This window comes from Carassius gibelio, chromosome B3 (genome assembly GCF_023724105.1).
Source record: "Carassius gibelio isolate Cgi1373 ecotype wild population from Czech Republic chromosome B3, carGib1.2-hapl.c, whole genome shotgun sequence".
Taxonomy (NCBI): domain Eukaryota; kingdom Metazoa; phylum Chordata; class Actinopteri; order Cypriniformes; family Cyprinidae; genus Carassius; species Carassius gibelio.
The window spans coordinates 30471450-30491133 of NC_068398.1; the positions used below are offsets into that span (position 1 = coordinate 30471450).

Below are 19684 nucleotides of genomic sequence, written 5' to 3' on the forward strand. Positions count from 1 at the left end.
ACATTGTGATTGAATATTTTGGTCATATCGCCCCCACCCCTAATACAACATACTGCATAAATAGCAGGAGTAGGAGTAAACAGCAGCTATTGACATTCATTATTTTAATTAAACCTAATTTTTAAATGTATTTTTAGGTGCATTATTTACATCTTCATTGTTCCAACAAAGAAATAGTTTATCAAAGCAAGGATTCATTTTTCAATATTATCAGTCTCCTTTCCTGCTGTCCGAGGAAAGGATATCCTGTGTCTTTGAATCACAAACCCTGAAGCTGTACACATTCGCCAAAAAACACACGATCATTTTCTGTGAACTGAACAGAGAAGGATGTCAAGGGCAAAATAGCGACTTAAAATCGAACATCATTAAATCTTCATTAACACTGATTTATTAAACATAAATAAATTAGTAAGAGCGAGAAGCCAATGCACGTTTCGCTTCAGGTGGCATTTAAAGGAAAAGTCTGCTCAGAAATGGAAATGCCATCATTCCCTCTTCAGCTTGATTTCCTCGTTCAAACACAAGGAATGCAGTGATTCATGCTGGCAAACTTAAGAAGGACAAACCAGACTTGGAATATAGAGGAGCTCGTTTTTTAGTACGGTTATGGATCATTTTGCACATTTTTATAGTTTGACAACATATCATTTTGCGTTTCACGCAACAGCAAACGATATGAGAGTGTGTTAAATGTTCATGACTGAACTACACCTTTAAGCAGAAGAAAGGGCCGCGCTGGCATGTTCAGATGGGAACAGTCTATATGTGGAGTGAGGGTGTGTCTGTTAGTGGAGGAAACGGACAATGTGCGCTCAGCAGGAACAATAGCAGCCTGTCCAACACAAAGAGCCCGGCTCACAGTATGAGGCCTGGAGGACCCTCGGGGATAACAGAAAGACCCCTCCATCGCTCCCCTCCCTCTGCTTCCTTCCCTTCCTTCACTTGTTCACTGGTGGCCCTTCTGTGACTCTCGCTCCGGATGAAGCGGCCAAACTCAAGAATTACAACTCGCACAAGAACAGGACAGAGAAAACCTTACAGAAATATACACCTACCCGGGGGTTTATTTTCGGTATTGTTTACTTTGTCTACAAAAGTTGTACGCATTTGAATCGATTCAGGAACTAAACACCATTGTGCGCTGCTCGGGGACAAACAGCAGTTCGGCTGTGAATTTGGAAATAGAGCAATTTTGACAATACTGTGTCTAAAATGTATGTTACTCATTATTAACGGTTTGTTGACACAATACAGTTTCACAACATAGTTGTGTTGGTCTGGCAACTGCATAACATAATATCATGTTTACTGCTTGACCATATCATATTTAAAGGCAGTTTTATTACTGTAACTTAAGGTAAGACACTGCACAGTTTCTTCAGTTGAACTGTTGTTCATTTGATTTGATGCAATGTATTTTGTTTAAAGCACTATATTAATAAAGATGACTTGACTTGACTTCATGTTCATGCACTAGTCAGTTTTTTAGATTTTTGGCTATTTTGTATTAAAAAAAATAATATTTTAATAACTTGTCTTCTTTCAGACTAGCGGACAGATAACATCTAAACATCACATGACATCTTTAATACACATTATATATTTGCGTCTGTAGCTTTAAAAGCCATTTTCTCAAAATGTGTTTTGCATAGAGACAAACAAACAAAAGAAATGATACATTCTAAAGGTTTTTTACGGAGGGGTTCGTTCAAATACTATTTGTGTAAATGATATAATAGTATATTCCTAAAGAGTTTATTTATTTATTTTGGAGAGCATTTTATGATTTACAGAGTAATAAAAATAGGCATCCAAAATGAAACAAGAATTTTAAACCTTCCTTTATCCAATGTTTAGATTTCTGTTCTGTAAAATTATGCATGAAATAGTGCTTTTAATTAAATAATGCACGCTTTCCATATTTATACAGTAACATCTCAGAAATGTTGTAATATGAAACAGTTGTCTTAATGTACTGGGATTAATTAACTGGTGGAGGAATATATTATATATAAATACATTAGTTAAATTTTTTTGGCAACACTTCAGTATAGGCACCAATTCTCACTATTAACGTGTAGCTTATTAGCATGCTTATAATACAAATATTGGCTGTTTATTAGTTCTGTGCGTAAAAAGTACATATTATTCATGAGCATATTCTACATCCCTAATTTTAATAACTAAACTTAACAACTACTTTACTAATAATTAATAATCAGTTAAAAAGGAGTTTACTGGGGCAATAGTTATAGTTAATGATTTGTTAATGGCAAGAATTGGACCTTAAAAAAGAAAAAATGTGATCAATTTTTTTGTTTTTATGATCTCATTCACCAGTGGTGTGATTTGGGGTGTGATTTTGCAGTCTGACAGGGGTTTGTAAAGCATAATTCTATACAAAGTTCAAATGGGTCACGACACGTTGCGTTTGGTCATCCCTGCCCTGTTCATTACACTGTGACTAAGTGTTTTCATGGCAGCGCTTAATCAGAAAGAGCTGGGCGAACCTAATGTTGAATCAGTGCAGAAAACCAGTCATATTTGTCTATTTAGTCACAGTCTGAAAGCTTAAATCCAGCTCAATGTGTCTATTTGTATGTTGCACTGAACACACACAATACACAGAATCTGAAACGTATTAGTAGTTTGATCATTGAGTGATACTCATTTCTTCCTGTTTAAAAGATCTCCTCTCTCAAATATCATGAGGTTCATCTGCTTGATCCCATGGCCCTCGCCCTTGTCTCCTTCCCATGAGTCTCTGCTTCTCTGTTCCGAACAGGATACGCTAAAAAAAATGCTACAGTGTACAAATTTCCCTTCCAGGAACAGTGTTTTTCCAAGTCATAATAACGCAATACTTGGAAAAGTATAAATCTATCATGCTTTATTGTAACACCTAAGATTTTTCTCACCACATGTTATGTAACCGCTTCAAAAATAACAGATTTTGGCCGAAGTCTAAAGAAAGCAGATTGTGTATTTTAATAATGCAATCCCAAAGTGCATGGCAATGATGTTACCTGTATGATCCTGTCTTTGGGCCTCAGGCCGGATCTCTGTGCTGGAGAGTCGTCATCTATAGCGCTGATGTACTGGCCGGGTCTGGACTTCTCACTGTGCAGGTTAAAGCCGAAGCCATTGGGGCCTTTCTCGATGACACATAGCCGGGGCCTGAGCTGGGTCTTCAGGTCCTGCGGGACAGACACAAAACACAACATCAGCTCAATGAAAGACAAGGCAGTGCCACTGGAGTTCAGGAAGTTTGGCGTCTGAATGTCTGTGCCCTTCATCTTAAAGGATACCATCTTATATAGTATATTAAAGAGCAGAAATCATTAACTTCAGAATCAGACAAGGTCTTGTTAAAACCTGAGGCTGGTTACATAAACTGCTCTGACAGATCATCTGGTATTTTTTGTAACTTTTTAAAGTCAGCTACATAAAAAGGTAAACCAGCTCAAATTTGAAGTAAGTAAGACTCTTATCCCCTGACTAATTGCTAACTGGTCAGACTAGTTGACTGTGTTATACAATTGCACTCTGACCAAATCCAAACGACCACAATTATATTGCATAAGACATAAAAAAGAGCACTTAATGCCTAATTTCCATGTGACTTTAAAGTCCTTCATGCTGGGGTGTGCTGCTGGCCAGAGGAATAGACCCAGACAGAAGGATGTTTTCCCTTTGTCCCGAATGTGACAGAAGTGGACAGCGCACAGGATGAGGTCACCTGATTAGGGGCCGCCCCTCACTGTTCTCACACGGCACACGTACAGTGCATTGTCATCCAGGAAAATAACACCCTTTCCGCTCCGTTCGGCAAGTTGGGTCTTTTTATAGTTTTTCGGACAGTGATTCAAACTACTATTTGTGTTTAATGCGCCGTTGATTATTTTTAGCCTAGAGAACCTTACAATGAATTAAAAAAAACTGATTTCAACATAGGCAGTTTTGCAATCACACCCTTAATCATAAGAAGAAGAAGTGAAAACAGTTTCACTTTCCTAGTTGGTACAGTAAACCTAAATCATGGTAGGCGTCATATTTACTTTAACATTATCATTTTTTTTAAACGAGGCTGTGAAAACAGGATGAACAAATACAATTAAGCACATAAAAACACGACCGCAGAGCCGTCCTCTTGCTCTTACACACAGTTCTTCCTCTATGTCGGGCTCAAGCGCAGGAAGAGCTGGACTTCCTGTGGACCACACCTGCTTTCTACTGTCAGAAACAATGCGGAACACCACCCGCCTCCATCCACCCTGAACCACAGCACAACTCACACGCTCCATCACAGGGCCTGGGCGGCACTTTGAGGATGGGTGGACATTGTGTAGACGAATCGGTCTGTGAGGGGTGTAACCTGCCCTGATGCATAGGTCTGCTGCTTTTCTGACACATCTGAACCTCCACTCTGAAATCTATAAATAAATCACAGCACAACATGATCTGATACTGCTGCCTACTTGAATAAATCAGACTACACAGTGGATTGTGTAAAGTGGTTAAAATACAAAACATCAGTGAAACGTTGCTACATTTGGTTACATAATATATATCCCGTATTTCGAAAAAAAGACTGATATGTTAAGTATTTTGTTTTTCTGTGAGATATATATTTTTTAATTTTGAATTATTAAATAGGTCTGTTTAGTAAGAATTAAGGTTGATAATTATAATGTTATCTATAACTGTAAGGTTTTAAAGGGTTAGTCTACCCAAAAATGTAACTTCTGTCATTAATTATTCAACCAAATTATTCAACTTCGGAGATATTTTTGATGAAATCTGCTTTGTGCTTTGTGAAGAAGAATTTACTAATTCTTTAATTTAACAGGATAAATATACAATAGTAACATTTATGCCTTTCTTTTATTTTTTTTATTTTTTTTTAACTGTCAAGCTTTTATTTTGGCACAAACCCACATGGAGTGAAGCTTCTCCTTTGTGAGTAACAGATTTATAAATGCCTCTCATTTCTAATCTGTTGAAATGGCTGAGCCTCATTATGTTCTCAGGTGCATGCTATAAGAGACCCAAACTCAAGCAGATATTGGGTTTATATGGAGTAGCTAAAGTTTACTGTGAGATGCTGAAACACCAGATCATGAGCTGCTCACGAGTAAATGAACACCATGTCATGCTTATGTTTATTTAAATAAATCGCAGCAATCTGGTAATGTTACTAAGCCATGTCACAATTTTTTTTAAATCATCTAAGCTGAATTAAATGACTGATATCATTGAATTTATGTCAGTATATATTCTCCGCTGCTCTATCCCTAATGCACACCGGGCAACCGGCCACATCAGCCATTCAACAGAGGATGTGTTGTGCGTCCCATGCAGAGGAATCTCAGAGAGGGCATGGAATCTGAGGAATCTGCTGCAATCACAAAAGCCTGTCCATCTCGTGAAGAGGCACCATTGAAATGAAAATGGGAGGAACTAAGGTTTGGCTTTGACAGAACATCCTGTGTACAAAACTGCGGCCTTGACCAGGGATCAGCCCTGCCAACCCGAAACAATCACTGCAACTGCCAACACCAAAAACAACTTATGAACTCTGAAACATGGAGGGAGTTAGTACATTTTTTGGGTGTGAATGAAACACCGCTGAGGTTGAATCAGTCGAAATCCAAGAAAATATCCAAAAAACAAAAGTAAATCTCTATTCACGCCCAAATTGAGAAAATTACATATACTGTATCACAACGTCCAAATCGGAGTGCTGACCTCAAAAGCACAGACATGATGTGCTGCGATCTGAAACAGGCTGTTCAAGCAAGATATGAAATGGAAAAATATCAGAAGACATAAGAAACCACCTGGGAAAAAATGGATCACAATACCTTTCCATTTTCATTTTGTTGTAGTGTCAAAATTATTATACCCTGCAAATGCACATTAAACAAACCAACCAGAAAATTAGATTTTTTTATGCTACATTAGCATGAGATTATTATTAGCATTAGCATTCATGAGACCTTTTTTCCATGCATAATACTTACATAGCAAATAGCTGTCTGTGGTCATAGTTGCCAAGTGAACCTATAGTATATACAGGTGCATCTCAATAAATTAGAACGTCGTGGAGAAGTTAGTTTATTTCTGTAATTCAACTCAAATTGTGAAACTTGTGCATTAAATAGATTCAATGCACACAGACTGAAGTAGTTTAAGTCTTTGGTTCTTTTAATTGTGATGATTTTTACTCACATTTAACAAAAACGCACCAATTTATCTCAACAAATTAGACTACTTCATAATACCAAAAAACAAAACAAAAAAAAAAATGAATTGTTGCATTCTGGATAGTTTACTATCCATGTGCCCAATTCTTGGTAGGGGCTCCTTTTGCTTTAATTACTGCCTCAATTTGGCGTGGCATGGAGGTGATCAGTTTGTGGCACTGCTGAGGTGGTCTGGAAGCCCAGGTTTCTTTGACCATGGCCTTCAGCTCATCTGCATTTTTTGGTCTCTTGTTTCTCGTTTTCCTCTTGACAATAGCCCATAGATTCTCTATAGCCCCTTTCACACTGCACGTCGGACCCGCAATATTCCCGTAACATTGCCTGGTCGCCTTCTGTGTGAAAGCAACCACGTCCCGGAATTGATTACCGAATTGAACCCGGGTCGGGGACATAGTAACATTGCGGTAATCGATCCGGAACGAGCGCTGTGTGAACAAAAGCCAGATCTAATTCCATATCGAAGTGATGACGCGCGTTATCGCGCGATTCTTTTACCGGCTGTTTTGAAGGAAGATCAACATTCGCGACGAAAACATATGTGCAAACTAATGAAGCAGAGATCAGTTAGTTCCTCACTTTCCGCGCTGACGCCGAGATCGTTTGCTTGCTTCAGTTAAAGTATAACGTGCCTAATGTTTTCGACTCGTACATTACACGTCACGCGCTGATGTCACGTGTCGTTACGGGATCTTCAAGGGCTGTGTGTGAAAGCACGCACATATACCGGGTCATCACTGGCAGTGTGAAAGTGCCAAATCTAGCGACCAGGGAACAATTACAGGAACACTTTACCCCTGTATTTGCCGGACTGGCAGTGTGAAAGGGGCTTATGGGGTTCAGGTCTGGTGAGTTTGCTGGCCAGTCAAGCACACCAACACCTTGGTCATTTAACCAACTTTTGGTGGTTTTGGCTGTGTGGGCAGGTGCCAAATCCTGCTGGAAAATGAAATCAGCATCTTCATAAAGCAGGTCAGCAGAAGGAAATTTCTTTGGTAAACGGGTGCAGTGACTTTGGTTTTCAAAAAAACACAATGGACCAACACCAGCAGATGACAATGCACCACAAATCATCACAGACTGTGGAAACTTAACACTGGACTTGGGCTATTAGCTTCTCCACCCTTCCTCCAGACTCTAGGACCTTGGTTTCCAAATGAAATACAAAACTTGCTCTCATCTGAAAAGAGGACTTTGGACCACTGGGCAACAGTCCAGTTCTTCTTCTCCTTAGCTCAGGTAAGACGCCTCTGATGTTGTCTGTGGTTCAGCAAATTCCTTGACACGTCTGTGTGTGGTGGCTATTGATGCCCTGACCCCAGCCTCAGTCCATTCCTTGTGAAGTTTACTCAAATTCTTGAATCAATTTTGTTTGACAATCCTCATAAGGCTGTGGTTCTCTCGGTTGGTTGTGCATCTTTTTCTTCCACACTTTTTCCTTCCACTCATCTTTCTGTTAACATGCTTTAATGCTTAACATGATACAGCACTCTGTGAACAGCCAGCTTCTTTGGCAATGAATGTTTGTAGCTTACTCTCCTTGTGAAGGGTGTCAATGATTGTCTTCTGGACAACTATCAGATCAGCAGTCTTCCCCATGATTGTGTAGCCTAGTGAACCAAACTGACGAACCGTTTTGAAGGCTTAGGAAACCTTTGCAGGTGTTTTGAGTTGAGAAGCTGATTGGCATGTCCCCATTTTCTAATTTGATGAATATAAATTGTCTAAATTGTCCATAAATATTTTCTCACAGCTGTAAATTTCATGACACAGCAAGATCGAGTCAGCTGATTTAATGTTAAAGCAGAAGTGTGTTTCCTGACTCTCATGCTATACATTGCAACAGTAACAGAAATGCAGATGAGTGGAAATGAACTAAATAAAACTAAATATAGTTCATGCTTGTTTTTTTATATGTATAAAAATACAGTATGTTTAAGAAATAATTTATTGTGAAACACTTCTTGTTGACTGGTGTTTCCCTGCTGAAAGTATTGCTCTGAAAATTACATAACATAGTAGACACAATGAATCATAAAGGCCGAAACCAGCCTTAATTATTAGCTTTGCATATTCAAATGATTGTACCCGATACTATGCAGGTATGTAGCTTTGACTAGGCAAACATTTAACAAAGGAGCGCTAGTACTGTATGTAGCTGCCTGTTTAGAATGTGAGCGTATTAACAATATACAGTACAATTCTACAATCCTGTCATCAGGCCATCCTTAAAAATAATTTTGTTTGCAGTAACATAAAAAAAAAAAAGGGTCAGTAGGTCGGTCTATATTTTTTATTTTCAAGTTTCGATGTAAAAGAAAAATGTAAAAAATGGTGATGACGTCGGTATGAATTTACACTAATTAGCATATCGTGAAGTCAATGACTGGGTCTTCAACCCCCACCTTCGGCCGCATCATTGCAAACCTCATTTTGATGCAGGCTATATAGACCACAAACAAATTTAAATCTTTGTCAAAAACATGTTTATTGCATGAATTTCAGATGAGAAGAAAAAAAAATGAGGTACTGTTATATTGTTTTACTTGCATCCACCGCTACGTATCAATGCAACCTACAAATGAGAGACAGTTTACTTTGCTTTCTTGGGTTGTCACTTTTGTGAAAAAAATCCTGTTTGATTTGAGTGACAAGTGTTCTTTGAATCGATTGTAAAATCGATTTTGCATGTCTAAAGTTTTATACAGCAAATAACACAAAATATAGGTAAATCCACGGACAACAGGCAGGACGAATGTACAGACCAATATTTCTGATGATTTATTGGCGTGAAGTTACGTGCACAATGACAAACATGAGTGCAACATTTTCGAAAAACAATAAGCAGAATGGACAGCCATAATGCAAAACATTTACTGCAGGCTTCAACATGGCTGTCTTTACGATTAGAAATGTCAACAACAACAAAAAAAATCGTATATAATAAAAAATATTAGTCGAAATTTAAAATAAAAATCCATATTCGAATGTGCATTCGAATTTTAGGTGTGCATTAAGGAAGCTGCCTCATGAGCCCCGGTACGTGTTCCATTCCATTTCGCCGCATTCACAGCTGTGTCTACACAACTTTCAAAGGCTGACGAGCTCGACACGCAGTATCTGCTGTCTCATCTGTCACCTCGTGTACGCGCACTGTCCGAGGTATTTCTAATAGCCTTGGCCCTTTAGCACTGGGGCCAAAATAGCACTGCATTTCCACTGTCAGGTCAGAAGCATCGCTGCGCTTCACTAAAACCCACCCTTTACATGCCTCTATGGAACAACCACATAATTTCACCAACAAAAAGAGAAGTTATCAGAAAACTAATAAGAAATAAGTCTCGGAAACTAGCACAATCACAAAACAAACACGATAAGAGCATCCATTTGTTTGCATGCTTTGTTATTTCATTTTTTTAATACAAAAGCATCTGTGTTTTACTACAGTATGATATGTGATACATTGATCATAATGAATTCATTTATCAGGATTTAAAATTAGTCAGACAGAAATAAAGCATTAAGAACATAGCCTGTTTATTCAGTCGATTCGATTTCTGTTTATTTGTAGTCACATACATCACATTTAGAAAGAATTATAATTTCTATATTTTAGAAAAAACTCCCGAACAAAAAACATTCTTTTATTTTTATGACATAGGCTACACGGAGCTAAACTCAAGATGAGAATTATGACAGATAAAATATGTTAATAAATAAATACACGATTGTGATAGAGAATAAGAAGTTGATGTCTGATTTTTTCAAGTGGTCGAATTTACCATGTTTACTATGGTAATGTTAATGGCTAGCGTGCGTGTCTCCTGCATCGCTTATAAATATTTCTGACCTTGTATGATAATCCACGTTGGAAGAAAGTTATTTCAAACACTCGCTGCTGACTGAAAGTGAGTTTTGAGCTCAGCTTATTTTTAAAAATCTTTAGCTGACTTTATTTTAAAAAGTCTATAGCTGTTAGCTTTATGAAATGATCCGCAGCACTGATGCTCCCCAGACGCAGAGAAACTCAGCATTTGTTCATAACCACTCCTACAGCCCCAGCTTGGCCCTAAAGTTTTCGTTGGGCCAAAAAACCAGGGCCGTTGGCCTCGAGGAAGCACCGTCAAGGCACAATCAAGCACCGGAAGTGACTGTGGAAACGCGACTGGCCCTGGCATGCACTAGCATGCCTGCTTTTGGCCCGACAGTGGAAAAGTTTCTACTGAGTGTTTCCCAGTGTCACCAGAAGTCTGACTCAATTCAATATTTTCTATGACTAGTTGAGATCAGCTCGTCCAACTCCAGACCAATTCCACATGGTCCTAAAAACATAATCTAGGACTTGAGGTGTACTTGAGTCAAAGTCTGGTCTTGTCTGTGGTACTATAACATTTAAAGGTTCCCTTTTTTGATACAAGAAAGGTTTCAGGGCCGGACAACACCAGGATCTGGGCACCGGCCTAGGTTTTTTTGGATCGGAAAAGCGCAGCCTGGTTCCCAATTGGGCTCTGGCTCGGGCACCAGCCATGGTGGAAAAATGGAACCTGTCTATAGCCCGTGATACTGGGATAGACACCAGCATAATCATGACTCAATCATGAACATATGGTTAGATTTAAGGTAGTTTATACCAGTGATTCTTAACGCTTTTTTTGTGGCACGCCAACAGGCCAACACCCTATTTTCAAACTCTCTCAAAACAAACATCTAATTCAACTCAGCTTGTTAGCAGAGACTCCTAGCCCTGAAACAGATGAGTCAGATAAGGGAGACATCCAAAAATTTGGTGTGCCTCTACAAACAGGGTTGGAAAACACCATAAAGTCTACTGTAGACACATATGGTAGATGGGTTGTGATGACTATGTTCTCTGTGGGTTTTCTTATACAACAATCTTGGTTAGCAGTTTACTAGAATACACTTAAATGTAAACCCTGTGACAACACATATTAACACATAGCCCTAATATATAAATAATTCCCTAGTGAACTTCCTGTCCAGGAATTTCACATATTACAGGGGACTGATCTCCACATGGTATGACACAAGTCACATATGTGCTAAGATATAAAGGCTTGAGGAGACAAATTAAAGCTTCCACAAAAATTAAAGATCTTTCTCAACAAGGTGAAAAACATTTCCGTTCACAGCTTCATTTCATCCTGTCGGATCCAAAGTTCACCCATATTAGACTAAATAGCCTGCAAATGATCAACCTCACTGTCAAGCTTGCCCAGCTCTAGGCTACAATACCACAGATGACATAAAACAAAAACAAACAGTGTGTGTTCATGAGTCAATAGTGAACTTGTACTCTTGTTCTGGTAACAGGTGGTGTATTACTGAACTCGACCAGAATTGTATTGAGCTATTGAATAGACAAACATGTCCCAAAACTAAACACTATTAGGTCTTTAACTCAATTTCCAGACAGAGTAGAGTCTGTTCCTTCTTTCTGGGAGCGAATCTATCATTCTCCATGCACTTAGCTTGTCTGAGTCTGACCTTATGGGTATAGCCTTTGTGGTATCCTGTAAGGGAGGAGTGTCTATGGGAATATTTACACTAGTGTTATTAAGTCACTTCAGTGAAATTAGAATTGTCTCTTTCATGTCTGTTTCATGGCAGTATTCACGTTAATGATGCAACAATAAGGTTTTGACCCAAAATAACAAACAGCAAGAAAACAGCCCAAAATACAACGGAGACCCACTTGGGGTACCTCAGAGTTCGATATATGGCCCCTTCTTCTTCTCGATAATGTACACTCTCTTTACTTAATTATCTCATCCATCTCAACACACATTGTCTATAACTGGTCTATACATGCTGATTTCGTGCTGTTGTGCTTGTAGCAGTGTCATTGGCCAGGGTGGAGATGAAAATCTATTTTAGTTTGACAGAGTTAGCCATTTCCAGTTAGGCTTTGCTAAACGAAAGGTTTTGCTTATTGTCATAGTAGCTGCTATCCACAAACCCCAAGAGGCAAAAAACCCTCTCCATCTGCATTTCCTTTGACCAGCCACCAAAAACCACTGACCTGTCTACGACTGTGAGGTAAGTTTGGCCCAATGTCACAATAGAAAGACCAAATCCCCACCCTGGACACTAGACAGAGAACACACACACAAGCAAGCCTTCTTCAGAGGAACCTGTATCCGCCCACCTCCATCTATACAGGCTGTGTTTACATGCTAACAATCATCCGTTCCAGGCCATACCACACAGAGACTGGTGTTTGTTTATTAAAGGTACAGTGTAACTTGATCTCAAAATCATTGGCTTTCACCCTAACAAGCAGGTCAAAAAGCTACAAATCTAGGACAGAATATTACTAGATGCTGGTGAATCAAACTAAGGTGGACCAATAAGAATAAAATAAAACGGTTCTGAACATTGAGATGAATTTGACCTGAGTTTCACGTAGTTTTGGTTTACTAATGAACTCAACCTTTTGGAAAACTGGTTTCATACCTACCAAAAAAACAATCTCTTATGTCAAACAGACCAAATGCTCCGTTGTGAATAAACCAGCCATCAGAAGTGAGAAGAGTTCTCAGGGGAAATCCATTTACATGAAAGGAAAAGGTTTGCTGACCACTCTAACTAACAAATACTTCTGCATATTCACAGAGAAAAACGAAATAATTTTTAAGTGGATGCAGCCACAAGATCAAAAGTATTTCCTTTTTCTGGATTCTGAACTTCTTGGTAATTAATAAAGTCAGATCCAGTGTCAGATGTTCTTCTTGTTGCTGGTAGTGCTTTTCAATTGCATAGTATGACTCGACTCGGCTCGGCATGGCTCAGTACGGTACAGCACGGCTCGGCTTGGTTTGCATTTACACTGCAGCAGTGCAGCTTTAAGTACCGCTTTAGACACTCACAAGTCATTATAGTTGCACTGCCTCTACTGCCACGACTCCTGAAGAACTTTTACATTACACGTCGCCCCATCAAGCTCTCACTGGAACCGCTTCTCTGCTATCAATGAGAGGAGCATCTGTACTTCCTCAGCAGACAACGAAACGGCAACTTTTCAGTTGTTAAAAAAGGTGCGCTCATTCAAAACAGCTGCATTTGATCCTTTGCTGATTTAAATCTATGGTTCTGTTGTGTTTGTGTCGCAAGTTCAATTACACAGGTAGTGATGATTCAATCAATGATCAGAGGAGTTTACACGTCACATTTTGGTAACGGCACGGTTCACTGATGGTACAGAAAAAGTACCAGATACCATGTACTGTACCCAGTGGAAAACCCCCCAAAAGTGAACCGTACCGTGCCGTACCATCCAGTAGAAAAGCGTTAGAAGAGTGGGAGCACTGCTCCTAGATCAGTGCTTACAGAAAGAGGAAGTGTGATATCTGCACATCCATGAAAAACAATCAGAGGAAACCACTGTCAGCTTGCTGGAGCGTCTGCTCTGCCAGCGGCTCCAAGAACAGATTCCCACAGACTGACTACCAGCCTCTTTGAAGATCCCTTTTCAAAAACACCCCGATCACATGATCTTGTCTTTCCATGAGTTTTTTCATTATAAATGTGATTATATTTAATACCTAAAAAATCAAAATATACTGAATGTCAGGTACAAAAGACTAAATTTTAAACAGAATGAAACATCATTGCACTAGTTTTATAACCTGTAGGACAGGATCTGTAATAAGACAGGCATTTTAATAAGATATTTTTGATGAAATCTGAGAGCCTTCAGGCCCTGTTGAATACATACGTATGATGCTACTGGGCCCGAATGTAAACAAGGCAACGTCAACGACAATGTTCAATGTCATCACACTGGATTTGGGTCAGTGCCGGCGCCACCATGCACTTACGTATTGGTCCTGCCATAAACGCACATCCACAAGAGACGCAGTAGAGGCAAAAATGTGTAATAAAGTGGTTAATTTTGTTTTCTTCGTGCAAAAAAAAAGTTTTCTCGTAGCGTCATAACATTACAATTGAACCACTGATATCAAATGAACTACTTTGTCAATCATCTTGGTACTTTACTGTGTCTTGATCATGTAAGAACCCTATGGGAGGGTCTGAAAGCTCTCAAATTTCAACAAAACTATCTTAAAGTGTGTTCCGAAGATGAACGAATGTCCAACAGGTTTACATGAGGGTGAGGAATTAATGACAGATTCTATTCATTTTTGGGCTAATTTCCCTTTGATTTCTATTAATCAGTTCAAACAGTCCATTTAAGTGAATAGCTTCAAAGCTCTTCAAACATTTTTTTCTGTTATGATTACATTTCAACCTAATCTTAATCTACTCTTAGTTCTAGATCTTACGTGAAATATTTTGAATCAATATTTTGATTCAAAACAATATTAGCCTCCAGCATGTTTTTGAGAGGAAATGGCCATTTGATCATGATGGCTCAAGGACGCCAAGTCCTTTTTATGTCACTTTGCTTTTACATAAAGGTAATATGAAGTAGATCAGGGATCTTCTCTCGGTCACTGAGATTTCAGAGAATATGTGCCCGGCCAAAGGATGACGTACCCTTGTTCTTCCTGACAGAGGAGTTACGTAAGAAACAGCAGCTGACCAGGAGAGTCACAGTCAATTTAACCCAACACAAAAGCACTTCCACGCAGGTAATTGCCTCGGAGAGAAGGCTTATGTAAGACCAGTCATCTGTGCATGATTGAAAAACAGCCCTGCTATCTTCACAATTTCATTCCGACTTCCCCTCAGGGCAACACAGGAAAGCAACAAGACTTTTACAAGGAAAACTATGGGAAGATTCGTGTGGTGGTCATAAAAACATAGGAACACAGTCTGGGTTTTCTCAGTTTCTCATTAAAATGCTCCTGTTGTAATACAGAAAACTCTTATATGATCACAAATGCAAAAAGATGGAAACTTCAGCAGGTTTTTAAGCATAGTTGTTTTTAACCCATATAACCTCTATGCAAAGTCCTATGTGTAGTATGTCTTTCTGCATATTTACCACTTTATAGTTTAAAGTTATGACAGAACATGATTTGGAGACGCAGAGGGAGCAGTAGCAGGACATGAACTAATTGTTAGGCCACTGACGTGACTGTATTGTTTTAAGGAGAGAAGAGTAAATTTACATTTGTTTCAGAAGTACTCACAAATACTTCATAGTAAAACTAAATGTTGGCTTTGCAAAACTTTTCAGAGCTAAATCAGTCTGAATGCTAATGTGCTTTATTGTATTGAATGTGCACGTCAAATCTTAAAAAGTAAAACTTGCTGATATCACTGAAATAATAGGCCACTTAAGTGCTATTAAAGTGAGTAAACTTTCATGACTGTGTCAACACAATTAAGTATAATTAAGCACTGAAAATTCTTTTTTTTTTAAGTTTTACTTTAAAGTACTTTATAAATCATTATTAATACACATTTTAAACATTACATATACCCCCAGTTTCACAAATAAAGTTTAGGCCTAACCCTAGACTAAAATATAAGTCTGAGCTGTTTCAACTGAAAGAAACGTGCACTAGCTGATCTTAAAACATGTCTCAAGATGAACACCAGAATTGTTTTTTTTTTTTTTTTCTAAGGCATTTTATAAAACTACTTAAATGTCCTAATTGAGCTATTGCCTAATTCTGGCTAAACCTAAGCCCTGTCTGTGAAACCAGGCCATAAAGATGTACTTAAATCCTTAAGTTAGTCAAAAAAAAGCACTTGGGGTTCAAGTAATTTCATTTACCATAAATATAAACTGTAATTTAAAAAAAATTGCAATTAAAATACAATTAAGTTCCAAAATCACTGCAATTAGTTAGTACTTAAGTATATTATTGTTTATATATACTTATTTTATTATATAAGTAGTTTTTTTTTCTCTTTTGGGTACCAAAAGGTGTACTAACATGCACACTTTTGGTAATAATATGTACTTTTTGGTACTAATATTCACTCTTTAGGAGTAAATGTGGTACAATGTTGTAGCTTTTTCAAAACTACAACCCCAGTAAAGGCTTTTGGACCTTTTTTCTGGGAGAGTGTTTAGGTGATTGCTAAAGTGTTTGATATACAGCAGTTGATAAGCGTTTACTAAGGTGTTCTGATAGACGGTTTATATATTCCTAATATAAGGAATATTTTTATCATCAGCTATAGGAAAATATAGTACAAAAAGTACAGGTAACTATAGTGGAGGCTTATATTGCTTAAAGTACTGTATATTTTAATATATTCACTCTGAAGTATCACAACCCTACTTTTCTTTTGAGGCCAACCAAAAAAAAATCAGTGTTATCCTCAGAGAAGACACTCTGTCCTGGCGTCCCTCATACACACCTGCCCTCACAGACTGTTTGACTTAGTGTATTCACCACACAGGTAATCACTACAGGTGGAGAACACATCCACACACTGAGAGCACAATGCCAGAGGGGCATCGTGGGTAATTTGGTTATGCAGATGACATGAGAATGAAAAGGGGTTTGGGACTGTCCACATGGGGAGCCCAGCTGTTGTAGAGTCTGGCCTTTTTCCTCCTTGAGTAATGTGCAAATAATTATCATGAGTGCAGTACACACACACACACACATAGACACACACACAAACACAAAAGACAGTGTGGTTACAACCGTCTGAACAAATAATAGAGTCATGTATTTCTCAGACAGCTGCACATCATCTGAGCAACATATCATCCTTCAGCTCTGAAACACACAGATGATCTGTTACTCAGGTGAGTCGCTCTACATGATGCTGTTCCAGGTAACAGTGCTCCTAACACATCCGGGAGCTTGTGGTGCGAGATTAGGTTTACTCTTGGATCTGGGCTTAATGGAGATGTTTGTGTTCTGTGAGAACTAGCAGTCTTCCTGTGCTGGAGGTCCTCCTCAACATGCCAGCCGCCCACAGTCAGTGACTGAAGCACTGGGTATGTGGGATCTGCCAAGTGCACCACAAGTGTGTAGGTGTGTGTTTCACAGTTGTCATAGCACACTGTTCTAATTGCTTGAGGAATGCAAAGCAGTTTTTCATTTGCGCATATGGACAAAAAAATGAACAAACCAATTAAACTTAATAAGCGGAGGTAATGAGTAATTTCTGTGAATAAAGCATGACTAATAGAGACAAAGGCTACTGTAAGTTCACCCTTTACAAGAAAATACAGTGGCAGTACCATGCTAAAGTTATAAACATTACACATATTTGCATGATGCTCCAAGGTACTTCAGGGATTACCATGGAAATACCACGGATGATTTAAAAATGACCATATCATACTTTGCTTATGGGTTACATGGAACAACTTAAGTGGCCTTATATTTAGCTGATTCATATTATATTACTATATTAAAATATAGACTTTTAAGATTTTAAATACACTACATGTGTTAAAAGTATACAGTTAAGCATGCTTCACAAGGGTTTACATCCTTTATGCACATAATAATACCATTATTATCATAATCACAAATGATGTGCTTGCATGATGCATTAAACTACACACACAGAATAATACACTATTAGAAGTAGGCTACCATACTACTTTTTTGGCCTACACTTTATTTTGATAGTCCACTTTAGATACTAACTATAAGTAACTAATTATTAATAATGTTCAACTACATGTCTGCTAATTCTCAGAGCAGACTGTTAGGTTTAAGGTTAGTAAAAAAATACAATTTGTTAACCAATAAAATAAGCTAGGCTATGTTTCGAAGCTCTGCCGGTCTCTCACCGTCTCCGAGCTCACGGATGTCCTGAGTTTCTCCACCGCGGGAATGTGAACGGGGATGATGTCTCGGTTCCTCTCCGGTGGCGGCGGCGGCGGCGGCGGCGGCGGCGGCGTGTCGTCCCGCATCATCTCGTCGCTGATCTCATCATCATCACCGCACTCGGGCACCGGGATGCCCTCCGTGACAAACTCCTTCAAGCACTTGAGCTCGTGTTTCTTCAGCAGCTGGTCGGTTTCGGCGTCCACCACTACAAGCTCCAGGCTCGCGGCGCTCGCGCGTATCCTCTCCACGACCTGCCGGTGGCTGTCGCTCTCCACGCGCTCTCCGTTGACGAACACCAGTCTGTCGCCCGCGCGCAGACCGGACAGCTCGGCGGGGGAGTCGGGCTCCACCAGGCGGATGAACTGGCCGCTCTTGCCCTTCTCTCCGTGCAGGTGGAAGCCGTACCCGTTCTCGCTCTTCTCCAGGACGCAGAGGCGCGGGCGCAGAGTCTGGCTCGGCATCACGAAGTCACCTGTTGAGTCAATCTGACAAATAAATAGAAATGAAGGGGAAGTGAGAGTCGGGTGCTCACGGGTGAAGCATGTTAACCCGCTCGGCCTCAGTAAATGTTTTGTTGTTGAGAGAAAGTTCTAGTGTTGGAGAGTTTGATCGGCAGCACATCAGCATCCAGATCCAGCCCATGGAGGAGTGACTCCTCTAGAACCTCCTCCTCATCTCTGCACTCATCGAGAGAGAGCAGACTGAACTGGGCTAATGTCATCAGCTCACTCAGGGGTTCTGTGACAGGGGCCCAACATTTGCTGCTTCACCCCTGAACACACTTCACGAGTGAAATCTCCCACTTGTGCCAGAGGGAGGCCTACTTGTGCCAGACTTTTGGGTTTCTTACTTTGTGAAGGAGCACATGTGGGCTGCACGTCAGAATATAGTGTTACATATTACCAAATATATCCATTTTATTCATTATGCTGCTGTATTGCAAAGGGGGGGGGTTGTTGTCACATGGGTTTTATCTCAGGATCTGAAGCAAAACTGTGTTTTCTCTAACAGCAGTTTTGTGGTGCATGAGAATTTTTTCATTTCTTCAAGCTAAAACATTTCATGTTTACTGAAATTGTTTTAGCATGCATTTTTCTCAAGTGTTTCAATGTTGTTGCTCAACAGTGTTTCAATGTTTTATACTTTTTGCCATATTTAAACCAGAGGATTTCTTCTCAAATTACTGTCAATAAACAGCAGGTTCACATTAAGCACATTTCCTCCCCCAATCTCATTACCATAATGCACAGTACAATGTCATTGTCATTACTGTAATGTACAACAAATAATACATTTAAGTGACTTAAAGTGTCGGTTTTGCTGCTTTCAGTTAATGCTGACTTACATTAAAAATCATAGTAAATATCATAATGAGAATTTAGCTTCTTATTTCTATTTATTTTGGGGTGAAATATGACCTGGCCGTTATAAGATTTGCTTGTTAGGGTATTGTTTAATAGCTAGTTTGTTAAAGACTTTAATCTGAACACCACACTTCATTCAAAAGTGTCAAATCTGCAGGTTCCTCCAAACGATCCTCTTCATTTTCACGTCAAGTTCGCAGTGCATGCAAGAAAAGTTCAGCTTCTTTTTCTCCCGAGACGTATGGAGATCCGTTTCTGGCTCATCAAGTCAAGAAGAAAACCACAAATATGGGTCATTCCTTTCCTGCTGTGAGCC

At 39.2% G+C, this 19684-nt stretch overlaps 1 protein-coding gene across 1 annotated transcript in view; it reads right to left on the reverse strand.

Moving 5' to 3' along the window:
* LOC127953152 (Na(+)/H(+) exchange regulatory cofactor NHE-RF1) overlaps positions 1 to 18711 on the reverse strand; it is a 29239-nt gene extending 10528 nt beyond the window's left edge. Inside the window, exons 1-2 of the mRNA XM_052552128.1 lie at positions 17965 to 18711; positions 3030 to 3200 (exon numbers count right to left, since the gene is read on the reverse strand). Of these exons, the coding sequence (XP_052408088.1) occupies positions 3030 to 3200; positions 17965 to 18465 (672 nt within the window). The 5' untranslated portion in view covers positions 18466 to 18711. The remainder of the gene's footprint in view (positions 1 to 3029; positions 3201 to 17964) is intronic.
* Between the last annotated feature and the right edge of the window lie 973 nt (positions 18712 to 19684).